At 41.3% G+C, this 22,496-nt stretch overlaps 1 protein-coding gene across 2 annotated transcripts in view; it reads left to right on the top strand.

The window, feature by feature from the left end:
• LOC115196762 (solute carrier organic anion transporter family member 3A1) overlaps nucleotides 1-11,928 on the top strand; it is a 68,802-nt gene extending 56,874 nt beyond the window's left edge. Inside the window, exons 4-10 of one of the 2 annotated variants that reach the window (XM_029757651.1) lie at nucleotides 175-462; nucleotides 4,660-4,824; nucleotides 4,997-5,195; nucleotides 8,554-8,689; nucleotides 9,422-9,594; nucleotides 9,708-9,772; nucleotides 9,983-10,353. In XM_029757651.1, the coding sequence (XP_029613511.1) occupies nucleotides 175-462; nucleotides 4,660-4,824; nucleotides 4,997-5,195; nucleotides 8,554-8,689; nucleotides 9,422-9,594; nucleotides 9,708-9,772; nucleotides 9,983-10,353 (1,397 nt within the window). Of the gene's footprint in view, nucleotides 1-174; nucleotides 463-4,659; nucleotides 4,825-4,996; nucleotides 5,196-8,553; nucleotides 8,723-9,421; nucleotides 9,595-9,707; nucleotides 9,773-9,982 lie in introns of both variants that reach the window. The other variant, XM_029757650.1, reaches the window with a different exon arrangement.
• Nucleotides 11,929-22,496: the final 10,568 nt, after the last annotated feature.

Raw genomic sequence — 22,496 nt, forward strand, 5'->3', positions numbered from 1 at the left:
AGCCAAAGTAATGTTAATTTTGTTTATTAACATTATAGTATTATGATTGAATTATGAGCCTATAATCTAATTGTTAAATTAACACTCTCCCTCTAGAATCTAACATTGGAATTCCTCAGTAGTTGAATATAAGCCAAGAGGCAAATGTTTGATAAAAGTGTTCCGTCTGCACAGGTAAGCTGGACATCACTTCTGATGACCCTCGGTGGATCGGAGCCTGGTGGGGAGGCTTCCTCCTGTGTGGTGCCTTGCTCTTTTTCTCATCCCTCTTCATGTTTGGCTTCCCCCAAACCCTGTCAGACCGAGAGAAGGACAGGGACGGTGGAGGGGAGAGTGAGCAGGCCATGCTCCCCTCTACCTCTCTGCCCCTGGACTATAATGAGATGCCCAAGTCCAGCAACGGGGTCGTACACAATAACCATGAGCCTGTCAACGGCCCCACCTGCTTTCAGCAGCTCAGAGGTGAGGGGGGATTTTTTTTCTGTCCCTTTATATTGCATTTAGTATTTGTTCAGTTAAAATAACACTTGTTATGTATTGTATATAGTGTAGCACATCACTTGTTCTCCATCTGTATCCCACCATGATTTGTTAGAATACCTCACAATCAAATGCTGACCGTATTACCTCCCAAGAGTATATTCCCCCTCAAGCCGATACCACGACGGCCCTCAAGGAACTACACTGAACTTTGTGCAAACTGGAAACCACCTATCCTGAGGCCGCATTTATTGTAGCTGAGGATTTTAACAAAGAAAATTTGAGGAAAACGTTACTGAAGTTCTATCAACACATTGTCTGAAGTACTCGCTTATCAAAAACTCTCGACCATTGTGACTTCCACTTCCGGATGGCTACAAGGCCCGCCCCCACCCTCCCTTCGGCAAATCAGATCACGACTCCATCCTGCTCGTCCCTTCCTATAGGCAGAAACTCAAACAGGAAGTACCCATGCTAAGGTCTATTCAACGTTGGTCTGACCAATCGGAATCCATTCTTCAAGATTGTTTTGATCATGCGGACTGGGATATATTCCAGGTATCCTCTGAGAATGACACTGACGTATACACGGACACAGTGACTGAGTTCATCAGGAAGTGTATAGGGGATGTTGTTCCCACTGTGACTATTAAAACCTTCCCAAACCAGAAACAGTGGATAGATGGCACCATTCAAGGACTGTGGGCTCTAGCTCTCTGTGGCCGACGTGAGTAAGACGTTTAAGCGTGTTAACCCTCGCAAGTCTGCCGGCCCAGACGTCTTCCCAACCGCGTCCTCAGAGCATCCGCAGACCAGCTGGCTGGAGTGTTTACGGACATATTCAATCTCTCCCTATTCCAGTCTGCTGTCCCCACTTGCTTCAAGACGTCCACCATTGTTTCTGTACCAAAGAAAGCAAAGGTGACTAAACTAAATGACTATTGCCCCGTAGCACTAACTTCTGTCATCATGAAATGCTTTAAGAGGCTAGTTAAGGATCATATCACCTCCACCTTACCTGTTACCCTAGACCCACTTCAATTTGCTTACCGCCCCAATAGATCCACAAACGATGCAATCGCCATCGCACTGTATACTGCCCTATCCCATCTGGACAAGAGCAATACCTATGTAAGAATGCTGTTCATTGACTTAGCTGAACATTCAACACCATAGTACCCTCCAAGCTTATCATCAAGCTCGGGGCTCGGGGCACAGGACAGGGTCTGAACCCTGTCCTGTGCAACTGGTCCTGGACTTCCTGATGGGCCGCCCCCAGGTGGTGAAGGTAGGAAACAACACCTCCACTACACTGATCCTCAACACAGGGGCCCCACAAGGGTGCGTGTTCAGCTCCCTCCTGTACTCCCTGCACGCCTACAACTCAATCATCAAGTTTGCAGAGGACACAACAGTAGTAGACCTGATTACCAACAATGACGAGACAGCCTACATGGAGGAGGTGAGGGCCCTAGCGGAGTGGTGCCAGGAAAATAACCTCTCCCTCAACGTCAACAAAATGAAGGAGCTGATCGGGGACTTCAGGAGACAGCAGAGGGAGCACGCCTCTATCCACATCGACGGGACCGCAGTGGAGAAGGTGATACGCTTCAAGTTCCTTGGAGTACACATCACTGACAATTTGAAATGGTCCACCCACACAGACAGTGTGGTGAAGAAGGCACAACAGCGCCTCTTCAACCTCCGGAGGCTGAAGAAATTTGGCTTGGCCCCTAAGACCCTCACAAACGTTTACAGATGCACAATTGAAAGCATCCTGTCGGGCTGTATCACCACCTGGTATGGCAACTGCACCGCCCGCAACCACAGGGCTCTCAGAGGGTGATGCGGTATGCCATCACTGGGAGCGTTCTGCCTGCGCTCCAGGACACTTACAGCACCCAATGTCACTGGAAGGCCAAAAAGATCATCAAGGACATCAACCACCCGAGCCACGGCCTGTTCACCCCGCTATCATCCAGAAGGTGAGGTCAGTGCAGGTGCATCAAAGCTGGGACTGAGAGACTGAAAAACAGCTTCTATCTCAAGGCTGTCAGACTGTTAAATAGCCATCACTAGCCAGCTACCACCCGGTTACTCAGCCCTGCACCTTAGAGGCTGCTGCCCTATGTACATAGAAATGGAATCACTGGTCACTTTAATAATGTTTACATACTGCTTTACTCATTTCATATGTATATGCTGTATTCTACTATATTTTAGTCAATGCCATTCCGACATTGCTCATCCTAATATTTATATATTTCTTAATTTCATTCTAACAGTGACATGCTTACTTATGGGCCCTTCCCAACAATGCAGAGAGAAACATTTTTGAAAAAATACACAATAAATAAGGCCAACTTGTCCATATACACTGGTTACCAGTACCGAGTTTATTTGTAGGGCTATGAGGTAATTGAGGTAGGTACAGTTGAAGTCGGAAGTTTACATACACTTAGGTTGGAGTCATTAAAACTCATTTTTCAACCACTCCACAAATTTCTTGTTAACAAACTATAGTTTTGGCAAGTCGGTTAGGACATCTACTTTGTGCATGGAAAAAGTTATCTAATCAATGTATCACTAGCCACTTTATATAATGTTTACATACCCTACATTACTCATCCCATATGTATATACTGTACGCTATACCATCTACTGCATCTTGCCATCTTGATGTAATTAAATGTATCACTAGCCACTTTAAACAATGCCACTTTATATAATGTTTTCATACCCTACATTACTCATCTCATATGTATATACTGTACTCTTACCATCTACTGCATCTTGCCTATGCCGTTCGGCCATCACTCATTTATATATTTTTATGTACATATTTGTATTCATTCCTTTACACTTGTGTGTATAGGGTAGTTGTTGTGGAATTGTTAGGTTATATTACTTGTTAGATATTACTGCATGGTCAGAACTAGAAGCACAAGCATTTCGCTACACTTGCATTAACATCTGCTAACCATGTGTATGTGACAAATACATTTGATTTAATTTGATCACAATTCCAGTTGGTCAGAAGTTTACATGCACAAAGTTGAAAAACTGCGTTTAAATGTATTTCAAATCAAATTTATTTATAAAGCCCTTCTTACATCAGCTGATGTCACAAAGTGCTGTACAGAAACCCAGCCTAAAACCCCAAACAATGCAGGTGTAAAAGCACAGTGGCTAGGAAAAACTCCCTAGAAAGGCCAGAACCTAGGTCCTCCGAGAGTTCAGAGAGAAAGAGAGAGAATTAGAGAGAGCATACTTAAATTCGCACAGGACACCGGATAAGACAGGATAAATACTCCAGATATAACAGACTGACCCTAGCCCCCGACACATAAACTACATAAATACTGGAGGCTGAGACAGGAGGGGTCGGGAGACACTGTGGCCCCATCCGACGATACCCCCGGACAGGGCCAAACAGGCTGGACATAACCCCACCCACTTTGCCAAAGCACAGCCCCCACCACCACTAGAGGGATATCTTCAACCACCAACTTACCATCCTGAGACAAGGCCGAGTATGGCCCACAAAGATCTCCGCCACGGAGATTGTGCCGTATTTGGCTAAGGTGTATGTAAACTTCCGACTTCAATTGTAGGTGCAAATGTAGGATCTTAATTTGATCACTTTTTTTCCCTGTGAATTTTCCTGCGAACTTGTAGTATATTCAAGGTTTTTAAATGCTTCTAAGGTTAGTAATTTCCACTTAAAAATATCAGACTTGAAATAAATTATAATCCACATAATAATTCACATTTCCCATTGCTGTAGGATTATTTTCTTTTATGAAAATGTTTGTTTTCAAAACTGCAATTTTAAAAACAGTTCCAGATTCTGTTTTGTAAAGTCTGGACTGTTTTGTCTGATAAGTCTGATATCATACACTATCTGGGGTAGTTTACGATATATGTTGTCTGTTATGTTGTCTGTTATGAGAAAAGAAAGCAAGGGAATTACATCCTCTGCTTCTACTGAAATTATGTAGCTTTTTACTAGTCATGAGGAAAGAATAAAATAAATTCCACATACAAATTACAAAATGTTTTCAGATTTTTATATTAACCTTACACCAGTTTAATGTAACTGGCAGATTTTTATTTATAGCAAGAGAGAGATGTCTGTGTCCATGTGACGCTTTGATGTTAAGGATCTTCTCTTTTCAGTGATCCCTAAAGTGACCAAGCACCTCCTGTCCAACCCAGTGTATACCTGCATCACGCTGGCTGCCTGTATGGAGATTGGTGTAGTGGCTGGCTTCGCTGCCTTCCTGGGGAAGTACCTGGAGCAGCAGTTTAACCTCACAACCTCTTCAGCCAATCAACTACTAGGTGAGTGGCATGCACATGCACGACACACACACATTCTCTCTCACATACACACATACATACAAGCCCAGACCCCCTGGTGCCACACAGTAGACAGAGAGCAGTACACTGAGAAGCATCAGTGCAGTATATGAGAAGGAGATTAGCTTAACCTGGTGGTATTAACTCTCTCCAGGTATGACGGCCATCCCCTGTGCTTGTCTGGGGATATTCCTGGGGGGGCTTCTGGTCAAGAAGCTGAACCTCTCAGCCCTGGGGGCCATTCGCATGGCCATGCTGGTCAACCTGATCTCCACCGCCTGCTACGTCTCCTTCCTCTTCCTTGGCTGTGATACAGGGCCTGTCGCTGGGGTGACCGTCCCCTATGGCAACGAGTAAGAACAGCCTGTACATAGACTGGTTTAGCATATGTAATAGCAGTGCTCCTGTTGGGGGCAGGGTGTTTGATGAAAGTGGGAACAAAGCCACACTCTGACTACGGAAACATTTGTCAGAATATACGTTTTACTAAATCTTTTTTCACCGATTTTTTTTATTTAAATTTACATTTTTTAAATAACAATTATAGGATAATAGCTTGTAGGGGAAAGTGGGGTAAGTTGAGCTATTCCGCATCATTCTGTCAAGGAAAATATAGTATTCTTTCTAACAAAGATATCTACATACACTACCGTTCAAAAGTTTGTGGTCACTTAGAAATGTCCTTGTTTTTGAAAGATAAGCAAATGTTTTGTCCATTTTAAAATAACATAAAATTGATCATAAATACAGTGTAGACATTTTTAATGTTGTAAATGACTATTGTAGCTGGAAACAACAGATTTTTTTTATGGAATATCTACATAGGTGTACAGAGGCCCATTATCACCAACCCTCGCCCCCTCATCTGACCATAATTCCATCCTCCTGATTCCTGCTTACAAGCAAAAACTAAAGCAGGAAGCACCAGTGACTCAGTCAATAAAGAAGTGGTCAGATGACGCAGATGCTAAACTACAGGACTGTTTTGCTTGCACAGACTGGAATATGTTCCGGGATTCCTCTGATGGCATTGAGGAGTACACCACATCAGTCATTGGCTTCATCAATAAGTGCATCGATGACGTCGTCCCCACAGTGACTGTACGTACATACCCCAACCAGAAACCATGGATTACAGGCAACATCCACACTGAGCTAAAGGCTAGAGCTGCCGCTTTGAAGGAGCAGGACTCTAACCCGGACGCTTATAAGAAATCCCGCTACGCCCTCAGACGAACCATCAAACAGGCAAAATGCCAATACAGGACTAAGATTGAATCGTACTACACCGGCTCCGATGCTCGTCGGATGTGGCAGGGCCTGCAAACTATTACAGACTACAAAGGGAAGCACAGCCGCGAGCTGCCCAGTGACACGAGCTTACCAGACGAGCTAAATCACTTTTATGCTCTCTTCGAGGCAAGCAACACTGCGGCATGCATGAAAGCATCAGCTGTTCTGGACAACTGTGTGATCACGCTCTCCGTAGCTGACGTGAGTAAGACCTTTAACCAGGCCAACATTCACAAGGCCGCTGGGCCAGACATATTACCAGGACGTGTGCTCCGGGCATGTGCTGACCAACTGGCAGGTGTCTCCACTGACATTTTCAACATGTCCCTGATTGAGTCTGTAATGCCAACATGTTTCAAGCAGACCACCATAGTCCCTGTGCCCAAGAACACTAAGGTAACCTGCCTAAATGACTACAGACCCGTAGCACTCACGTCCGTAACCATGAAGTGCTTTGAAAGGCTGGTCATGACTCACATTAACACCATTATCCCAGAAACCCTAGACCCACTCCAATTTGCATTCCCGCTCAAACAGATCATCAGACGATGCAATCTCTATTGCACTCCACACTGCCCTTTCCCACCTGGACAAAAGGAACACCTACGTGAGAATGCTATTCATTGACTACAGCTCAGCGTTCAACACCATAGTGCCCTCATAGCTCATCACTAAGCTAAGGATCCTGGGACTAAACACCTCCCTCTGCAACTGGATCCTGGACTTCCTGACGGGCCCCCCCAGGTGGTAGGGGTAGGAAACAACACATCTGCCACGCTGATCCTCAACACTGGAGCCCCTCGGGGGTGCATGCTCAGTCCCCTCTTGTACTCCCTATTCACCCACGTCTGCATGGCCAGGCACGACTCCAACAGCATCATTAAGTTTGCAGACGACACAACACTGACAACGATGAGACAGCCTATAGGGAGGAGGTCAGAGACCTGGCCGGGTGGTGCCAGAATAACAACCTATCCCTCAACGTAATCAAGACAAAGGAGATGGTTGTTGACTACAGGAAAAGGAGGACTGAAAAATTGTCAAAGACTCCAGCCACCCCTGTCATAGACTGTTCTCTCTGCTACCGGTACCGGAGCGCAAGCGGTACCGGAGCGCCAAGTCTAGGACCAAGAGGCTTCTAAACAGCTTCTACCCACAAGCCATAAGACTCCTGAACAGCTAATCAAATGGCTACCCGGACTATGCATTGTGTTCGGATCACAAAGAAGAACATTTGTGTGACGCAGGGAAAAAAATGAAAAGATGCTGGAGGAGTACTTGACGCCATCTGTCAAGCATGGTGGAACCTATGTGATGGTCTGGGGGTGCTTTGGTGGTGGTAAAGTGGGAGATTTGTACAGGTTAAAAGGGATCTTGAAGAAGGAAAGCTATCACTCCATTTTGCAACGCCATGCCATACCCTGTGGACGGTGCTTAATTTGAGCCAATTTCCTCTTACAACAGGACAATGACCCAAAGCACAGCTCCAAACTATGCAAGAACTATTTAGGGAAGAAGCAGTCAGCTGGTATTCTGTGTATAATGGAGCGGCCAGCACAGTCACCGGATCTCAACCCTATTGAGCTGTTGTGGGAGCAGCTTGACCGTATGGTACGTAAGAAGTGCCCATCAAGCCAATCCAACTTGTGGGAGGTGCTTCAGGAAGCAGATTACCTCAACAAATTGACAACTAGAATGCCAAAGGTCTGCAAGGCTGTAATTGCTGCAAGCGAAGGATTCTTTGATGAAAGCAAAGTTTGAAGGACACAATTATTTCAATTAAAAATCATTATTTATAACCTTGTCAACGTCTTGACTATATTTCCTATTCATTTTGCAACTTATTTCATAATGCCTTGCATTACGCCTGGGAAGAAAATACTTCAATTTGCTCAACTTGCCATCTGCTCAACCATTGGCTCAACTTAGCCCATGGCCTTTGGCTCATTTTACCCAAAGGCAAACATTTTGTCTATATTAGACAACACAGCTTCAAGGATGCACATTCGTGCTAGGTTTAGGACCTCATATTCAAGCTTATAGAGACCCCAACTGATTTATAGAACAATCTAACACAAAAAATGTATTTGACTTTGTGAAAATCAGTTTTTTGGACTTAACTTGCTTACCAATTTTTCCTTTGTGGTTTCTTCCTTCACAAAGTCCATGAAATTATGACCCCTTTCTAAATATTTGGTCAAATGATTCATTTGTCTATGATTTCCTAGAAACAGGGATGGCTCAACTTCCCATTTTGCTCAACTTACCCTACACTCACTAACTGGAAATGTGTTTTGCACTGTTTAACTTGTTTATTTAGGGACACAGTAGCATTCCTATATGTACACTGTGTAGTCTGAACAGCTGTTTGTATCTCTCCCGCTTCTTCTCTCTTTCTTTCTCTCCCTCTCTCTCCAGGACACTGCGGGTGGGCGAGAAACCAGAGGTCCCCTGCATGAGTAACTGTAACTGCTACACCTCCTCAGTCAGCCCAGTGTGCGGCTCCAACGGAGTCACCTACCTGTCCTCCTGCTTTGCAGGCTGCACTACAACAGTGAGCACAGGCATCTACCCCCCTCCGGCTCAGGTCATTACCCTGGAAGCCTTCCACCCTCATCTCTCTGCGTCCCATTATGTCCTGTGATAGATAGAGGCATTCACCACAGCCCAAATGCTAGATCATTAAAGAACAGAGCAGCCATCCTAGAAATAAAATCCCTGGAATGGACACAACGTTCTGTCTTATGAGCAACGGTGGACGAGTACAATATGTTGTCTCCAATGCTCCCATGTACCATACAGATGCCCTGATGTTATGTTACCCTTAATTAAACCAAAGTGACTTCCATCATGGCCTTCATGCACATCAAGCTGTGACAAATCCATAGCTTTTCAATGGCAATGTTGCATCTAGAGATCCTACATCTAGATGGTCTTCATTGTTACGACTTGCTCTGTATTTAGATGCTTCCCCCAATGCTGTGAACCAAAGCAAGCTGTGGATGAATGTTCTTTATCACACTCCTCTCACTTTTATGAATCATAGGTATTTTCTCTGTGTTACTGTGTGTAGTCAGAGCAGTGACCTTTCTACATATGAAATCTCTGGATTGTTATTATCACCGCACAAACAGAGTCACCACCATTCGTCATTTTACATTTCCCCAACAACCTACATATAGAGAGACGGAAGAGATGTGAGAATGCCGTGTTGTATCTGTGTTCATCTGGCTTATTGTCACATAAAGTAATACTAATGCAGATATACCTATTCTCTTGTCCTCAGAATTTGACAGGGTGTACGTGTATATCCAGTGACAGCGAGATGGCCACAGCTGTCCCAGGGAAGTGTCCCAGTCCAGGCTGCCAGGAGGCCTTCCTCACCTTCCTCTGTGTCATCTGTGCCTGCTGTATGATCGGCTCCATGGCTCAGACACCCTCCGTCATCATCCTCATCAGGTAACACCACTGGAATTCACCTTAACACCATGCCATAACATGCCCAGTAGAACCAACATGTAGAGAGGGTTTACTTTACTCAGACAGCTCTCTGTTTCTCCTTCTCTTCCTAGGACTGTGAGCCCTGAGCTGAAATCATATGCTCTTGGAGTTTTGTTTCTCTTGCTGCGACTACTTGGTAAGTTATAGTACCGTTACACTTACATCTGAACTAGTCAGGTTGCACTGTCACATTACTTTGTTCATAAATCAAACATACTGGGCTTTCAGATGCTACAGTTTGTTGACCAGTACTGGTGTAATGATAAGGCTAAAGTATTGATTTCTCCAGTTGTAGAGATGAAAAGCTTGTGCTGCTGATGTAATCCTCTCCTCACCTGTTTTGTAGGATTCATCCCCCCTCCTCTGATCTTTGGTGCTGGGATTGACTCAACTTGCCTTTTCTGGAGTACAGAGTGTGGGGATAAGGGAGCCTGCCTGCTGTACGACAATATCGCCTACAGACATCTGTACGTGAGCCTGGCCATCGGTCTTAAGGTCACCGCCTTCATTCTGTACACCACCACCTGGTACTGTTTACGCAAGAACTATAAGAAATACATAAAAAATCATGAGGGCTATACGACGCCAACTGAACTGTTCCCCTCCAGTCTCACAATGGACAACATGAAGGATGGGAGTCAGAACCCAAACAGGACAACGTTTATATACAACCTAGAGGACCATGAGTTGTGCGAAAACATGGAGTCGGTTTTATAGTTTCTGAACCATCCAAAGGACTATCTGCTACATTCATTATTAAAGAAGATCATAAATGACGATCATCCTCCTTTATATTTTTTTTTATTAAACATTAGAATGTTTTCTATCTGAAGTCCTATACAGGCCCTGGAAGACTGTTGCTGCTCTCAACTCCTTGGTAACTTTTGATAGAGGCTGTTTTGTTTGTAGAGGTGTTATCAGCAAGGGTATAGTCCAGTACCAGTGAACTCTGTTGTGATTGTTAGTAGAAGACAACTACTGTCTGGCTCTGTCCTGCTCCTAGGTGATTAGATGGTCAATAATATGCTACTGTTATAGGCGCCATACTTCTACTCGCTCGAGTATAACATGGATCCAGTCTCTGAAAATGACAGGTCCTGTTTGGTCAGTTTCACTATGTGTTACATTTCGTTCCCTTCCACCATGGAACCAGGACATAAGTATAAATGATAGGACGTTTCTCCACGTTGCCAAGAATATAGAAATAAAGAGATGATGTGTCATTCTGTGTTGCGTAATATACGTTTTATTTTGATGAAACAAACAGAGAGCTTTCTCATGTACTATATAGTGGAGAAAGTAGAGTGCTTATATAGGACGATGGTCTAACGTTACTGTATGCATTCAGTGTCAGAATGAAGTTCAGTGGTAGTGGCTGAAATGGTGTTAATGTCAGCATACACTGTACAAAAACAGTACTCTTACTTGAACACATACACTGTTTATGACTATAAACATAGAATTGAGTTGGTCTTTCTATGGGTTCAAATGTTATATTATTCATATACATTTCTATCATTGTGAAAGAGATAAATCTGTCTTTTTGCAGAGTCCTTTCTGAATGTTGTAAAAGTTTCTTTGCTTTTCTATTTACATGTTTTATTTGCTTAGTTTATTTAACCCTAATATGTCTTAATATGAGGGATTATCCAGATAAGAAGTATTATTTATGTTTTGAGGGCGGCTTTTGCACCATAGTAGAAAAGCAAAGATTGGAAAATCAACAAGTCTTTCTGTGTGTGTTATAATGACATCTCTTCAAGCTAAACAATGAAGATTCAAGTTTATATATTTGTACTGTGTATGTGAGGTTCCAAATGTTGTATTAGAATGAACTAAACTGAGATGATAATATAGGAATTTGAGATTTAATTATAAAAAAATGTTTAGTTGTGATATGCATCACACATAAAATGGGAGCCAATGTCATAACAAGAAAGGAATAAGAATCAAAGATCAAAGCCAACTACACCAGTGCTTTGCGTAGGGCAGAGCAGAACTGCTTGTAACTTCAGAGCATGCAGAATCTGCATGTCAAGTCACACAAAAGGTACCAGGAGTAATTTATATGCAATGGCTGATAATCCTACAACAAGGTAATAGGCATTCTTATTTTGTTATCCCTTGACATCTTTTTTTGAAGACCCTCAAGGCCTGATGGCACACCTAACTTCTTTTACGGTTTCTCTACAGCAAAAGTTTTAGCATTGTCCCTTTTCTTACACTTTTTTGTATGGCAAGATATAATTTATTTTACTCTGGAAATAAAATTATTTTTCAGAAAATAATCCAGACATGGTGTCATTTTCACTTTATTTCTTTACAGGGAAAATATCAAATCAAATGTTAATAGTCACATGCGCCGACTACAACAGTGAAACGCTTACTTACGAGCCCCTAACCAACAATGCAGTTAAAAAAAATGCAAATAGTCTGGGTAGCCATTTGATTAGGTGTTCAGGAGTCTTATGGCTTGTGGTTAGAAGCTGTTTAGAAACCTCTTGGACCTAGACTTGGTGCTCCGGTACCGCTTGCCGTGCGGTAGTAGAGAAAACTGTCTATAACTAAGGTGGCTGGAGTCTTTGACAATTTTTAGGGCCTTCCTCTGACACCGCCTGGTATAGAGGTCGTAGATGGCAGGAAGCTTGGCCCCAGTGATGTACTGACATAAGAAATGTACGTGTAGGCAGGTAAATACATGACCTGTATTTGATGTGTCTAAAGCACTCAATCAGTCCTCTATACGTATACTGATATCCAGGTCCTAAAATGATTGAGCAATACTTGATATCGGTTTCAGTCAGAATTTGATATCACTATTAGCTATCTGTGCTGATTTATCCAGATAAATCAGATAAAGCTCTCTGTAAAAGAGCTCATCGTATAGACACACTTGATTCATAATGCTCAACAGCACCATTATTTCCCAAAATGTTTTAGTGTTTAAAATAGCTTTCCCAGAGCATATGTTGGTGCTTTGTACTTGCTGAGTGTCTTTTGAAAATGTGAACGGACAACCGTGCAGTGCATTTATCTGGTCTGCTTGGTAGATTAGGGTTAGGCTGCATTTAGACAGGCAGTCCAATTCAGATTTTTTTCCCACTAATTGGTCTTTTGACCAATCACATCAGATATGTTCACATCAGATCTCTTTCAGAGCTGGTTTGTTTGGTCCAAAGACCAATTAGTGAAAAAAAATCTGAATTGGGCTGCCTGTCTTAACACAGCTATATTGATATGGCTTACATTTTCTTTTAAGCCATACCAGATGAATTGAGTTAACACTGGTGGAGGGGAAAAGAGTGCAAGGCAGGATTTTCAGAGGAGGCCTAGAGCTAATCATCACTACTCCAGCCTTCAGAGTGTTTGGCAATACAGTAGCACAGACACAGACAGGAACTATCAGCCCACTCACCTCTCCTCTCCACCACTGGCTGGAGGAAACAAGAGAAACAGTCTTTACATCCCTCTAAGGCTTTCCATTCTTCCTGTGTGTGCAGGGTTCTACCTCTATCTCTTCATTCAAGTAGAAAAACATTGTGCTACAAAATGGGCTCACAATTTCACTGTGTGCATGTTGATAGGTCTGCTTTTATAGCCCTTGATCAGAAAAAGAACAACCAAGGAAGTCATAGAGCATTTAAAGATTGCAACATTATGGGATGTGTTTGATGTTGCTTTCTGTTTTATAGTCAATTTCTCAGAGACCATATTATTCCAGAGTGTTGGATGTTCACAGCGTTGGATGTCCATTGTAATCCTTGATTACATCCTTGATTGCATGCAGTTGTTTACTGTGGTACAAAGCCAATGGTTTACATCCGAGGGAAAAAGCAAGATATCTGTCAGCCGGACAAAAGACCCATTCCATGCTGTCGATTCTTACAAGGCGACGCGCTATCTTATCCCAAAGTACATTTGCATGTGTTTAAAACCAATGACAAATGTCTGAAACCAATGCTGGCACAGATTTAGCAGTGACAGTGTTGTGTTCAATACTTATCTGTGTATTTCAGTCTGACCGCGAACCGATTTCTTTCTGGGTCTGGTCTTGTTTGCCGTTGATAGGGATGACAGGAATTTATGAGAGTGACAGTTTGTGCAACAGAGAGTTGCAATATAAAGATACATATAAAAATCCATACATAGTTGACAGCACTAGCACTGCAATAAACATTTTATTCTAAGGAGAGAAAGAAAGGAAACAGAGAGGGAAAGCATAAGAAATCTGTGATAAACCACCAACCATTTGAGTACGCAATAATTGAATGCCAGTATCAAGATGCTGCAAAATCAAACAAGGCAAATAATTGTGCTTTGTTTATCTGTACAGTATGTGTGTGTGTGTGTGTGTGTGTGTGTGTGTTTACACTGCATCTGTTATGCTTTGTTTCATGTGGTGATCCATCAGCCGGCTGGCTATTGTATCACACTGCACATAATTCATTTGGGGATTCGTCGCGCAAACTGATTTCTCCAGAGACCTGCGCCTTTAGTTTGTTAAAGTACATAGCATTTAGTTTATAAATCAAACTAACAACTTCGTAATGTAGCAGAGGTCTATCCCTCAGGTGCAGCCTATTAAAGCAGTGCCAGGTCTTTATGATTGCAAACCACCAATATAACCCACATAAAAAAAGAGAGAAATAAATACATATTCCATTTCGTCTTTAGGATATTCTTCAAATACTAACATTTACTACAATATTACAGTGTTGGTTTCCAGTATTTTCGACACATAAATTCATCTTAAAACATCTATTTTGATCTCATAATGACAATAATTAATGATGTTGTTAACTATGACAAGTGTTCTTGTAATCAAATATCACTCTGTAATTACCATTTGTAAGAGCTTCAAAATATTTGTGAACATACAGGACAAATGTCAAGAGCTACAGTATGGGAGCGCACTCACAGTGCATTACCTTGTAGAACAATATCATCATATTCTAAACTTGGAGTTCACTGCTAAAAGCAACTGATTGCTGCTCTAAAAATATATTGAATTTTTGCTAATTCCAACCCATTGTTGATGTAAAATGTTTCCTGGGATTCCTTTAAAGCCCTTGTGCCATTTCTCCCAGCGTTGTCATCCTTTGTGGGTTTTAGCCATCATCATATCAGACAGCACAGTGAGACGCTTCAACAAAGGAGAGATGCTCATGCATGCCAATGACATTGGTTCCAGCATCAGAGGCACCTCAGTTACAAACACACTCCTCGAAATGTATCACACTTAAAATGCTAATGACACCAAAGCCCCACAAATGCAATTATCATTCTTAAAAAAAAATATATTTTGCAAGTAACATCCATGCATGACAAGCCTCCTGTCTCAAGGCTTGTTCGTCCCATCCGGTGCTGTCAAACTAATGAATGCTTCACCTTGTGAATCAAACACAGCATCACAAAACATGACAGTTTGAAACTGTAAGTTAGATGGAACTACCATTTTTAGCAACACACTTAAATCCATACATTCATATTCAAAGGAATATTAATATTCTAGCCCAATGGAGCTTGACTGGGTGACATTTAGAGGAGAACGAGAGGTTGATGTTCAGTGTCTTACTGTAGAGGTCACAGATTGATTCAGAGAGGTTTGCATAGTTGAGATATGGCCCAGAAAATATACTCTGAACCAGTATCGGTGCATGGGTAAATTCACTGGGGAAGCCCCATAAAGAAAAGCCATATTACAACCTATGTGTTGTGGTAATTGCATTGTTTGCTCTATAACCTGTTAGTTCATATGCCTTGTGACCGTGATATATAGGCCTAAAGGCCGAGACAATAAGAAGACACAGTGGCAGAATAAACCTTTGATTTATCACAAAACCAAATAGCAACCTCTGTCCAGTGAAGTCCACAAAGCATATTGCATGTACAGTAACAGACAGTTACAGTTGAAGTAGGAAGTTTACATACACTTAGGTTGGAGTCATTAAAACTTATTTTTCAACCACTCCACAAATTTCTTGTAAACAAACTATAGATTTGGCAAGTCGGTTAGGACATCACTTTGTGCATGACACAAGTCATTTTTCTAACAGTTGTTTACACACAAATTATTTCAATTATAATTCTCTGTATCACAATTCCAGTGAGTCAGAAGTTTACATACACTAAGTTGACAGAGCCTTTTAACAGCTTGGAAAATTCCAGAAAAATATGTCATGGCTTTAGAAACTTTTTGTGGGAAGTTTGTGGAAGGCTACCCAAAACGTTTGACCCAAATTAAACAATTTAAAGGCAATGCTACCAAATACTAATTAAGTGTATGTAAACTTATGACCCACTGGGAATGTGATGAAATAAATAAAAGCTGAACTAAATCATCCTCTCTACTATTATTCTGACATTTCACATTCTTAAAATAAAGTGGTGATCCTAACTGACCTAAGATAGTGAATTTTTACTAGGATTAAATGTCAGGAATTGTGAAAAACTGAGTTTAAATGTATTTGGCTAAGGTGTATGTAAACTTCTGACTTCAACTGTACATGACCTACAGCATGATTAACCAAGTTAATGTTTCCGACATATTCAGACCACTTAACAACTATTGATTTAGAACCACAGCGAGTTACCACAAGTCGCGAAGAAAACAGGAGCTGCCTCCACTATTCCAGCACCATTTCATCATCATCACCTATGCTTAGTCTAATAGAGTGACAACTAAAAGATACTAAAAACAATTTAGTCCAGTCAACGTAAGCTAAATATGATGTGGTTGTCCATGGTTCTGTGTGTGTGTGTGTGTGTGTGTGTGTGTGTGTGTGTGTGTGTGTGTGTGTGTGTGTGTGTGTGTGTGTGTGTGTGTGTGTGTGTGTGTGTGTGTGTGTGCATGCGCGTTCGTGCAAGTACAAAAACATGTTGACTCACCCTACTTATAGAGAAATGCCAATGCCATCCTCTTCTCTGTCATGTTGACAAAACATGTCATACAGTACACACTTTTAGTTTTTGTTGTTCTATGCTACTTGGCTAAAATGCTTGCTCCCTAGCCTAACTTCCATTCATGGGCGATGTTAGCTAGTTAACATTAGCCTTCTACCTCTAGCTACATATTGAACTTCCGTCCTCTCAGGCCAGGGGCACAGCAATGTATGAATTAATGGTTGGGTCAGAATCGCGTTATAATCAGTGTCGACCCATCATTCAGGGCAGGTGGGGCAGAACCCCACATGTTTTCCATGTTATTTTGCCATTAATGCATGTCACATAACAGTTTGCAAACAATGTAAAAGAAATATATCATTGAGTTAATAATGCTGCATACAAACATGGTCTCTTTTTTGTTTTCTTGAGTAAGGCAGCTCCAAAATGCAGGTGTTTCAGCCTAGCTCAATGCTTTCTGTGGTGGTGGAGCAAGCCAGCAGAAAATACGGAGCGTTGCGCCGTGATTGGCTCGGTGTTCTGTCACTCATGGGGACATTATGTCAACACCAAGTCTAAGGGTAGAGCTAGAAAATTCTAGTCCCTAGGGTGCTGCCATAGAGTTACATTAGAAGTGCCCATCCGAGAAGGCTCAAGGTCATTGGCCACAGCTTAAATGACATCAAATCACAATATATCTACAGTAGCTTTGATTGGACTGATCATGTCAACATCATACTTTCAAAATCTTAGCTAGCATTCATCATCATCATGAATCAAGTCTTCAATCTACTGGCAAATCCTTTTTAATCCTTGTCATATGAAGATAAATAATGAAGAGCAATTATAGATAAAACGAATCGGTGCTCATTGGACATAAACATTTCACAACAACTTAGAAATCGCAAATTCAAGGAATCAGTTGCTAATCTCAAGCATTGCAAAGCAATCATTAGCCTACTATTCAGTGGGGTGGCTGTGTGGTGCCAAGTCTAAGTTTAAAGGTCTCTTTTCCTAGTTTAAAATTATAAGCCTTCAACATTGGCTATGCTGTCAAGGAAGCATGATTTGTGTCGCGCTCAAAACAACTGTTAACTCGGAACTGCAAAATCTGACTTTAGTGAGTTCAAGACAACTGTCTTGTATGCTGCTGATATAATATGCCAGGGAGATCTACATCTATTGTATTCGGCGGCATGTGACAAATATGATTTGATTTGATTTGACTAACAGTCCCAGCTGCCAACTGGTGCTAACTTTCCTGTAAAGAATCCAGCTTTCCACAGCCAATGTAAAATAGTGTTTCACTCAAAGACCACAATACTTGACTACAGACTTCCAAAGACTTGAGGATTTATACTGTAGCTAAGAAAGTAATACAAAGTGTGTGTTGTGTAGTAAGCTGTTAGTAGCCCATGTGCCTCACCCTAATAATTGTGTCTATTTTTCACCTCTTAATTTCGACCTACTGTTCTGACTTGGTGTTGCACATGTAGCTTATAACCTGTTTTTGAGAAGTGTAATCGTCGGATATTGTAAGAACTTTCATTGTCTGCTTATATGCCACCTTTATTTATCCCACAGTTCTTACTTGGTATACAGATAGAATACTGTAAGAACAGCCCATGTCCTGAATTCTGTTGCTGTAAATTTCAAAAGTGCTGCTGAACAAATAGTTATATTGACGATGTCCTTCCTAGCTCGCTCATTAATGTCTTAATCGAAATTATGGATTGCCTCTTATCCACTTGTCATCCCCTTATGCCATAATTTGTACATCTCAAGTGTCAGTAGAAACCGCATTTGTTTAAGCAAGTCAGCCATATCAGCTATTTTTTTTAAAGGGCAGTAAATGAGACTGAATGAAATGTTTCGCTGCCAGACAAGGCTCAGCTGACTGATTGCCAGGTGTAGCAGTGTTGGGACTGCTGTTGGGTCTTTGCTTTTGGGATAGCTTTATGTAAGCCCGAACAGTTTGCGGGCACCGTTTGTCACCGTTACAATGCAATTAATGCATTGTTTAGTGTTGCGTTGTAGCTTTGCTGGAATGCAACCCACATTTTTTTAGGGCCCCACCAAGATCTACATGCTAAAATCGCTACTGGTTATAATAATTGGCCAGTACAGAAAATTAAGTAAAACCTCAAATCTAAATCCCTATTTCCATCCAGTGGTAATTTAGGAAAGGGGCAATTTTAGCTAGCTGGCTAGCTAACCACCGGAGGACAACAACACAACGAGATGCAACAATTCAAGTTTTTCTGCCAATGACATATGCTCTCGATGGGATTTGATAAGGAATGACGACAAATCCAAGCTGGCTTCCCTTGACACTTTTTGGGTATACGAGGACCATTCACAGTTGAGCTCACTCAGTTTAGCTCAACGCTGATTAGCAAATTTTTTTAAACTTTTTTGTCAAGGGAGGACAAATGCTCGCTGGCTTTCCTTGCCTTCAATGCTACGGGCGGCAACAATGTCAATCTCGTTTGGACCAGATAGCATCAGATAGATGGCCTACACGTAGTGAGACAGAGGGGCGCTGTTTCACTCGCGCAGATGCTTTCTCCTGTGAGATACGTTCAGCCTCTTGTGAATTGAAGAATAATTATGAAACACAGAGAGAAAAATAAAAAAAAATATGTTTTGAAGAAAAAAAATTGGTTGATTTTTGGGGGAAGCCTGGCTTCCCTTGGCATCCATGAATACACTCCACTGCTGTGAATAATAACTGGCTGTGTTGAGATGCAGCGAGGAACTCCTCATTCTGTTTTTTGGCTACAGTATGTGGTTAAGGCAATGTCTTGCATTTATTATTAGTGGTTCTTGAATCCAAGTCTGTTTTACAGCCATGGGACTGAGTACCTCATGAAATCAGATGTGCTCTGAAGGCAACAGAAATTAATGCCTATTGCTCCCCAGAGTACAATTGGATGGACATGCGTGAAATACAATGGAGGCAAAGAAATGAACCGTCCTTACCTACAATGCCTTAAGTTATCTATTTGGCTAGTTCACGTTACCACAATATGCAAAGAGAATGAGAAGAATAAGAAGAATGCCTGCAATATTTTGTCACCGAGCTCAAAAACACACATAAAATGTATTTAATCTGGACAGCCTTTTTTGCTATGTTTTAAATCCCGAACCATGTGATTCCAATGATCTTTTCATGTTTGCACACATTAAAAGAGACAGCAAATCTACTAATAAAGACATAATTTAACGGTAAAAGTGAAAGTCTTTTTAATGTGGCATGAACACAACCACTCATGATGCTTTCATCTGATTGTCAAACAAATCACTTCAAAAAGTAGGCTACCTGTGCATGTTCAGCCACTCCAAAATAATCCAAACAGTGCAATGTATGTACACTTTCACCATTTGATGATTACAAAACACCATAGTGTTCCTAATGACATTCAGCGATGGTCATTCCTTAGGCCTACATTAATTGATGTTTCTTGTTGACAAATTTACATTTTTGTAGCCTGAAAAGTTGGGACACCTGAAGTGGGGCTGAAACTGTCCCGGGAAAAACATGATGGTCACCCAAACACGCACGGTCAATTTACTACACTAGACTACAATGTGTAGGCCTATTACCATGAACTTCAAATTGGTCAGTAAGCAGTGATGTAGTGGTAAAAAAAAAATAGGTGCTGGGAAAACTCTGATTGTCGGTTGCGGTAAAACAAAAGTAACGCTCCCTATACTTTCAATGTATTTTTCAGAAAAAGGTGGGTAAACTGTGTTTAGTTGCGTTTACCCTCCACTAGCTCTACACCACTGCCGGTAGCCGAGGCAATTTTACACACATGAACAAACGCAGAACAGGTAGCTTACATTCAATATAATACACGATTTGAATCAAAACATGTTTGCACCTTAGTTCATGAGTTTTCCATAATTCATGAGTTGAATGCTTGGAGTCTTCACAGATTGTGTGACTTAAAACACTAACTTTCTTTCCTTACATGAATAACATTTATGACAGTGTTATTTGTAATTATTAAGCGTTTAACAATTGAATTAGAACATTGAACTTAAACCCTGTATGATTCCTGGATCTTGGAGATCTCAGAAAATGCACTGTAACATTTAATTACCTTTCGCCAAGAAAACAGTTCTCAAGGGCACACAAATCCAAAATATTGTAAGCCTATGCCATTGCAAAATCGAATGCTTCTAACTGAAAGAGTCAAATATAGGCCTAATGTCATTAACGTTAGATGGATTGGATGCACATTGGTGTCTAGCTGTACATTAGGCTAGCTGTCTAATGATGTTGGTGACCATCATCAGCTGATCCAGTAAAGAAAGCAAATATTGATGGAAAAATAATAAAGCTAAATAAATGGTCTACTTGTTCTGACCACTGACGGCGCAAAGAACACCAGTACCCATGCACACTTGAAAAACAAAATGAAGACTACCCCATGGCAAGGCACTACAAGTCCTTACACCATGGCAACCCTGCCTCCCTACAAGCTATGGGTATTGATCATATCCCGGCCTCTATTAGAAAAGGGGACCGCCTTAAACAGTTAAACCAAATGGAAAGTTTTTGGATTTACAAACTACAGGCCACTAAATACCCGGGTTTGAATGAAGATATGGATTTCTCACCCTTCCTGTAGGGTTGTGATGGGTACATTTGCTGTCATCTAGTGGATATCTTTGCTCAATTGCCCTCAGCTATGTTTAGACTCTTGTTGTTCATGTTTTGCTGTGTTCTAGTGTACTATGGAATGTATTGCTTTCTTATTCTTGACACTTCGCCCAGACATATTTAAGGTTAGAACTACCTTTCTAAGTGTTCTGATACTTCTAGTTTGGAGTTACATTTTTATGATAACATAGCTACAGCATTTCACTTTAAAGTGTGTATACTATTGCTTACTAGGTGTGTCCAATCAATTTTAACCACTCCCCCTTCTAATTAGGGTTAATTGGAAAAGCTGTTAAACAGAGAACATTGTATTATTTCTTTGTACACCCTGATGAAGGCCATGCAGCCGAAACGCGTCGGTTTTTTAAAAACATTGTTTCTATTGAACATGCCATACTAATAAAGGCATTTTAATCAATTATATGAAGAGTGCCTTGGTCCTCCTTTCTTTTTGAAGACAAAGCAATGAGCACTCTAAACAGCTGACTGACAAAAGCAAACAACGATAAATCAACGGATAAATCTAATGCATTGGAATAAAGGCAATTTTTTATCAAGGACACATGGCAAACAAATGGCAAAAATGTGCAAGTACAAAGGAAAAACTATGCGTTTAAAGGAGCTCAGCTGAGGCCGAAATGCAGCGGACAGGGAGATGGTTTGTGCAGCCATGTAGAAATAAAGGGTTTAAAGCCTGACAGAGAGGTAGGGGTGTTTGTTTCATTTGGAAGCTGTTATTTTCATATTTACCACTGTAAAACATATTTTCCACTGCATATTAAACAAATAGGAGAATGGTTAAATTAGCATTATTTGGAAACCCCACCAAGTTTGACTTTTGTTACATTTAGGGGAGCAAATGTCTCATTCACTCATTCACCCCCCCCCCCCCCCCCCTTGATTACAAACATTAGCTGCTACCCAATATCTGATCTTGACTTTTGATACATACAAACCGATCACTCTAAAAGTGTGTTGTTTGGGAGTCTGCCAAAGTGACTGCAATTGAATAATTCTCTTGGCTCTGCTTGAGTGATTGATCATTTTACACATGTCAATAGATTTTGTTTGTCCTTAATCTTATGACAGTATGAAATATAAATATATGGAGATGGGTAATTTATTTTATGACTGACGTTAAATCAAGGTCAGTGTTGTTATTCCCACTACATAACAGACAACAGATATAATTTTGGGATGCCCCCGGTTTGACTATCTTAAATTGTTTGTGTTCAAAGTGGTGGACTTGAAGCAAAACCTGAAATAGAAACCAAGGTGGTACAATGTTAACAGCCTGTCTGCCGAT

The sequence above is a fragment of the Salmo trutta genome, chromosome 7 (genome assembly GCF_901001165.1).
Source record: "Salmo trutta chromosome 7, fSalTru1.1, whole genome shotgun sequence".
Classification (NCBI taxonomy): domain Eukaryota; kingdom Metazoa; phylum Chordata; class Actinopteri; order Salmoniformes; family Salmonidae; genus Salmo; species Salmo trutta.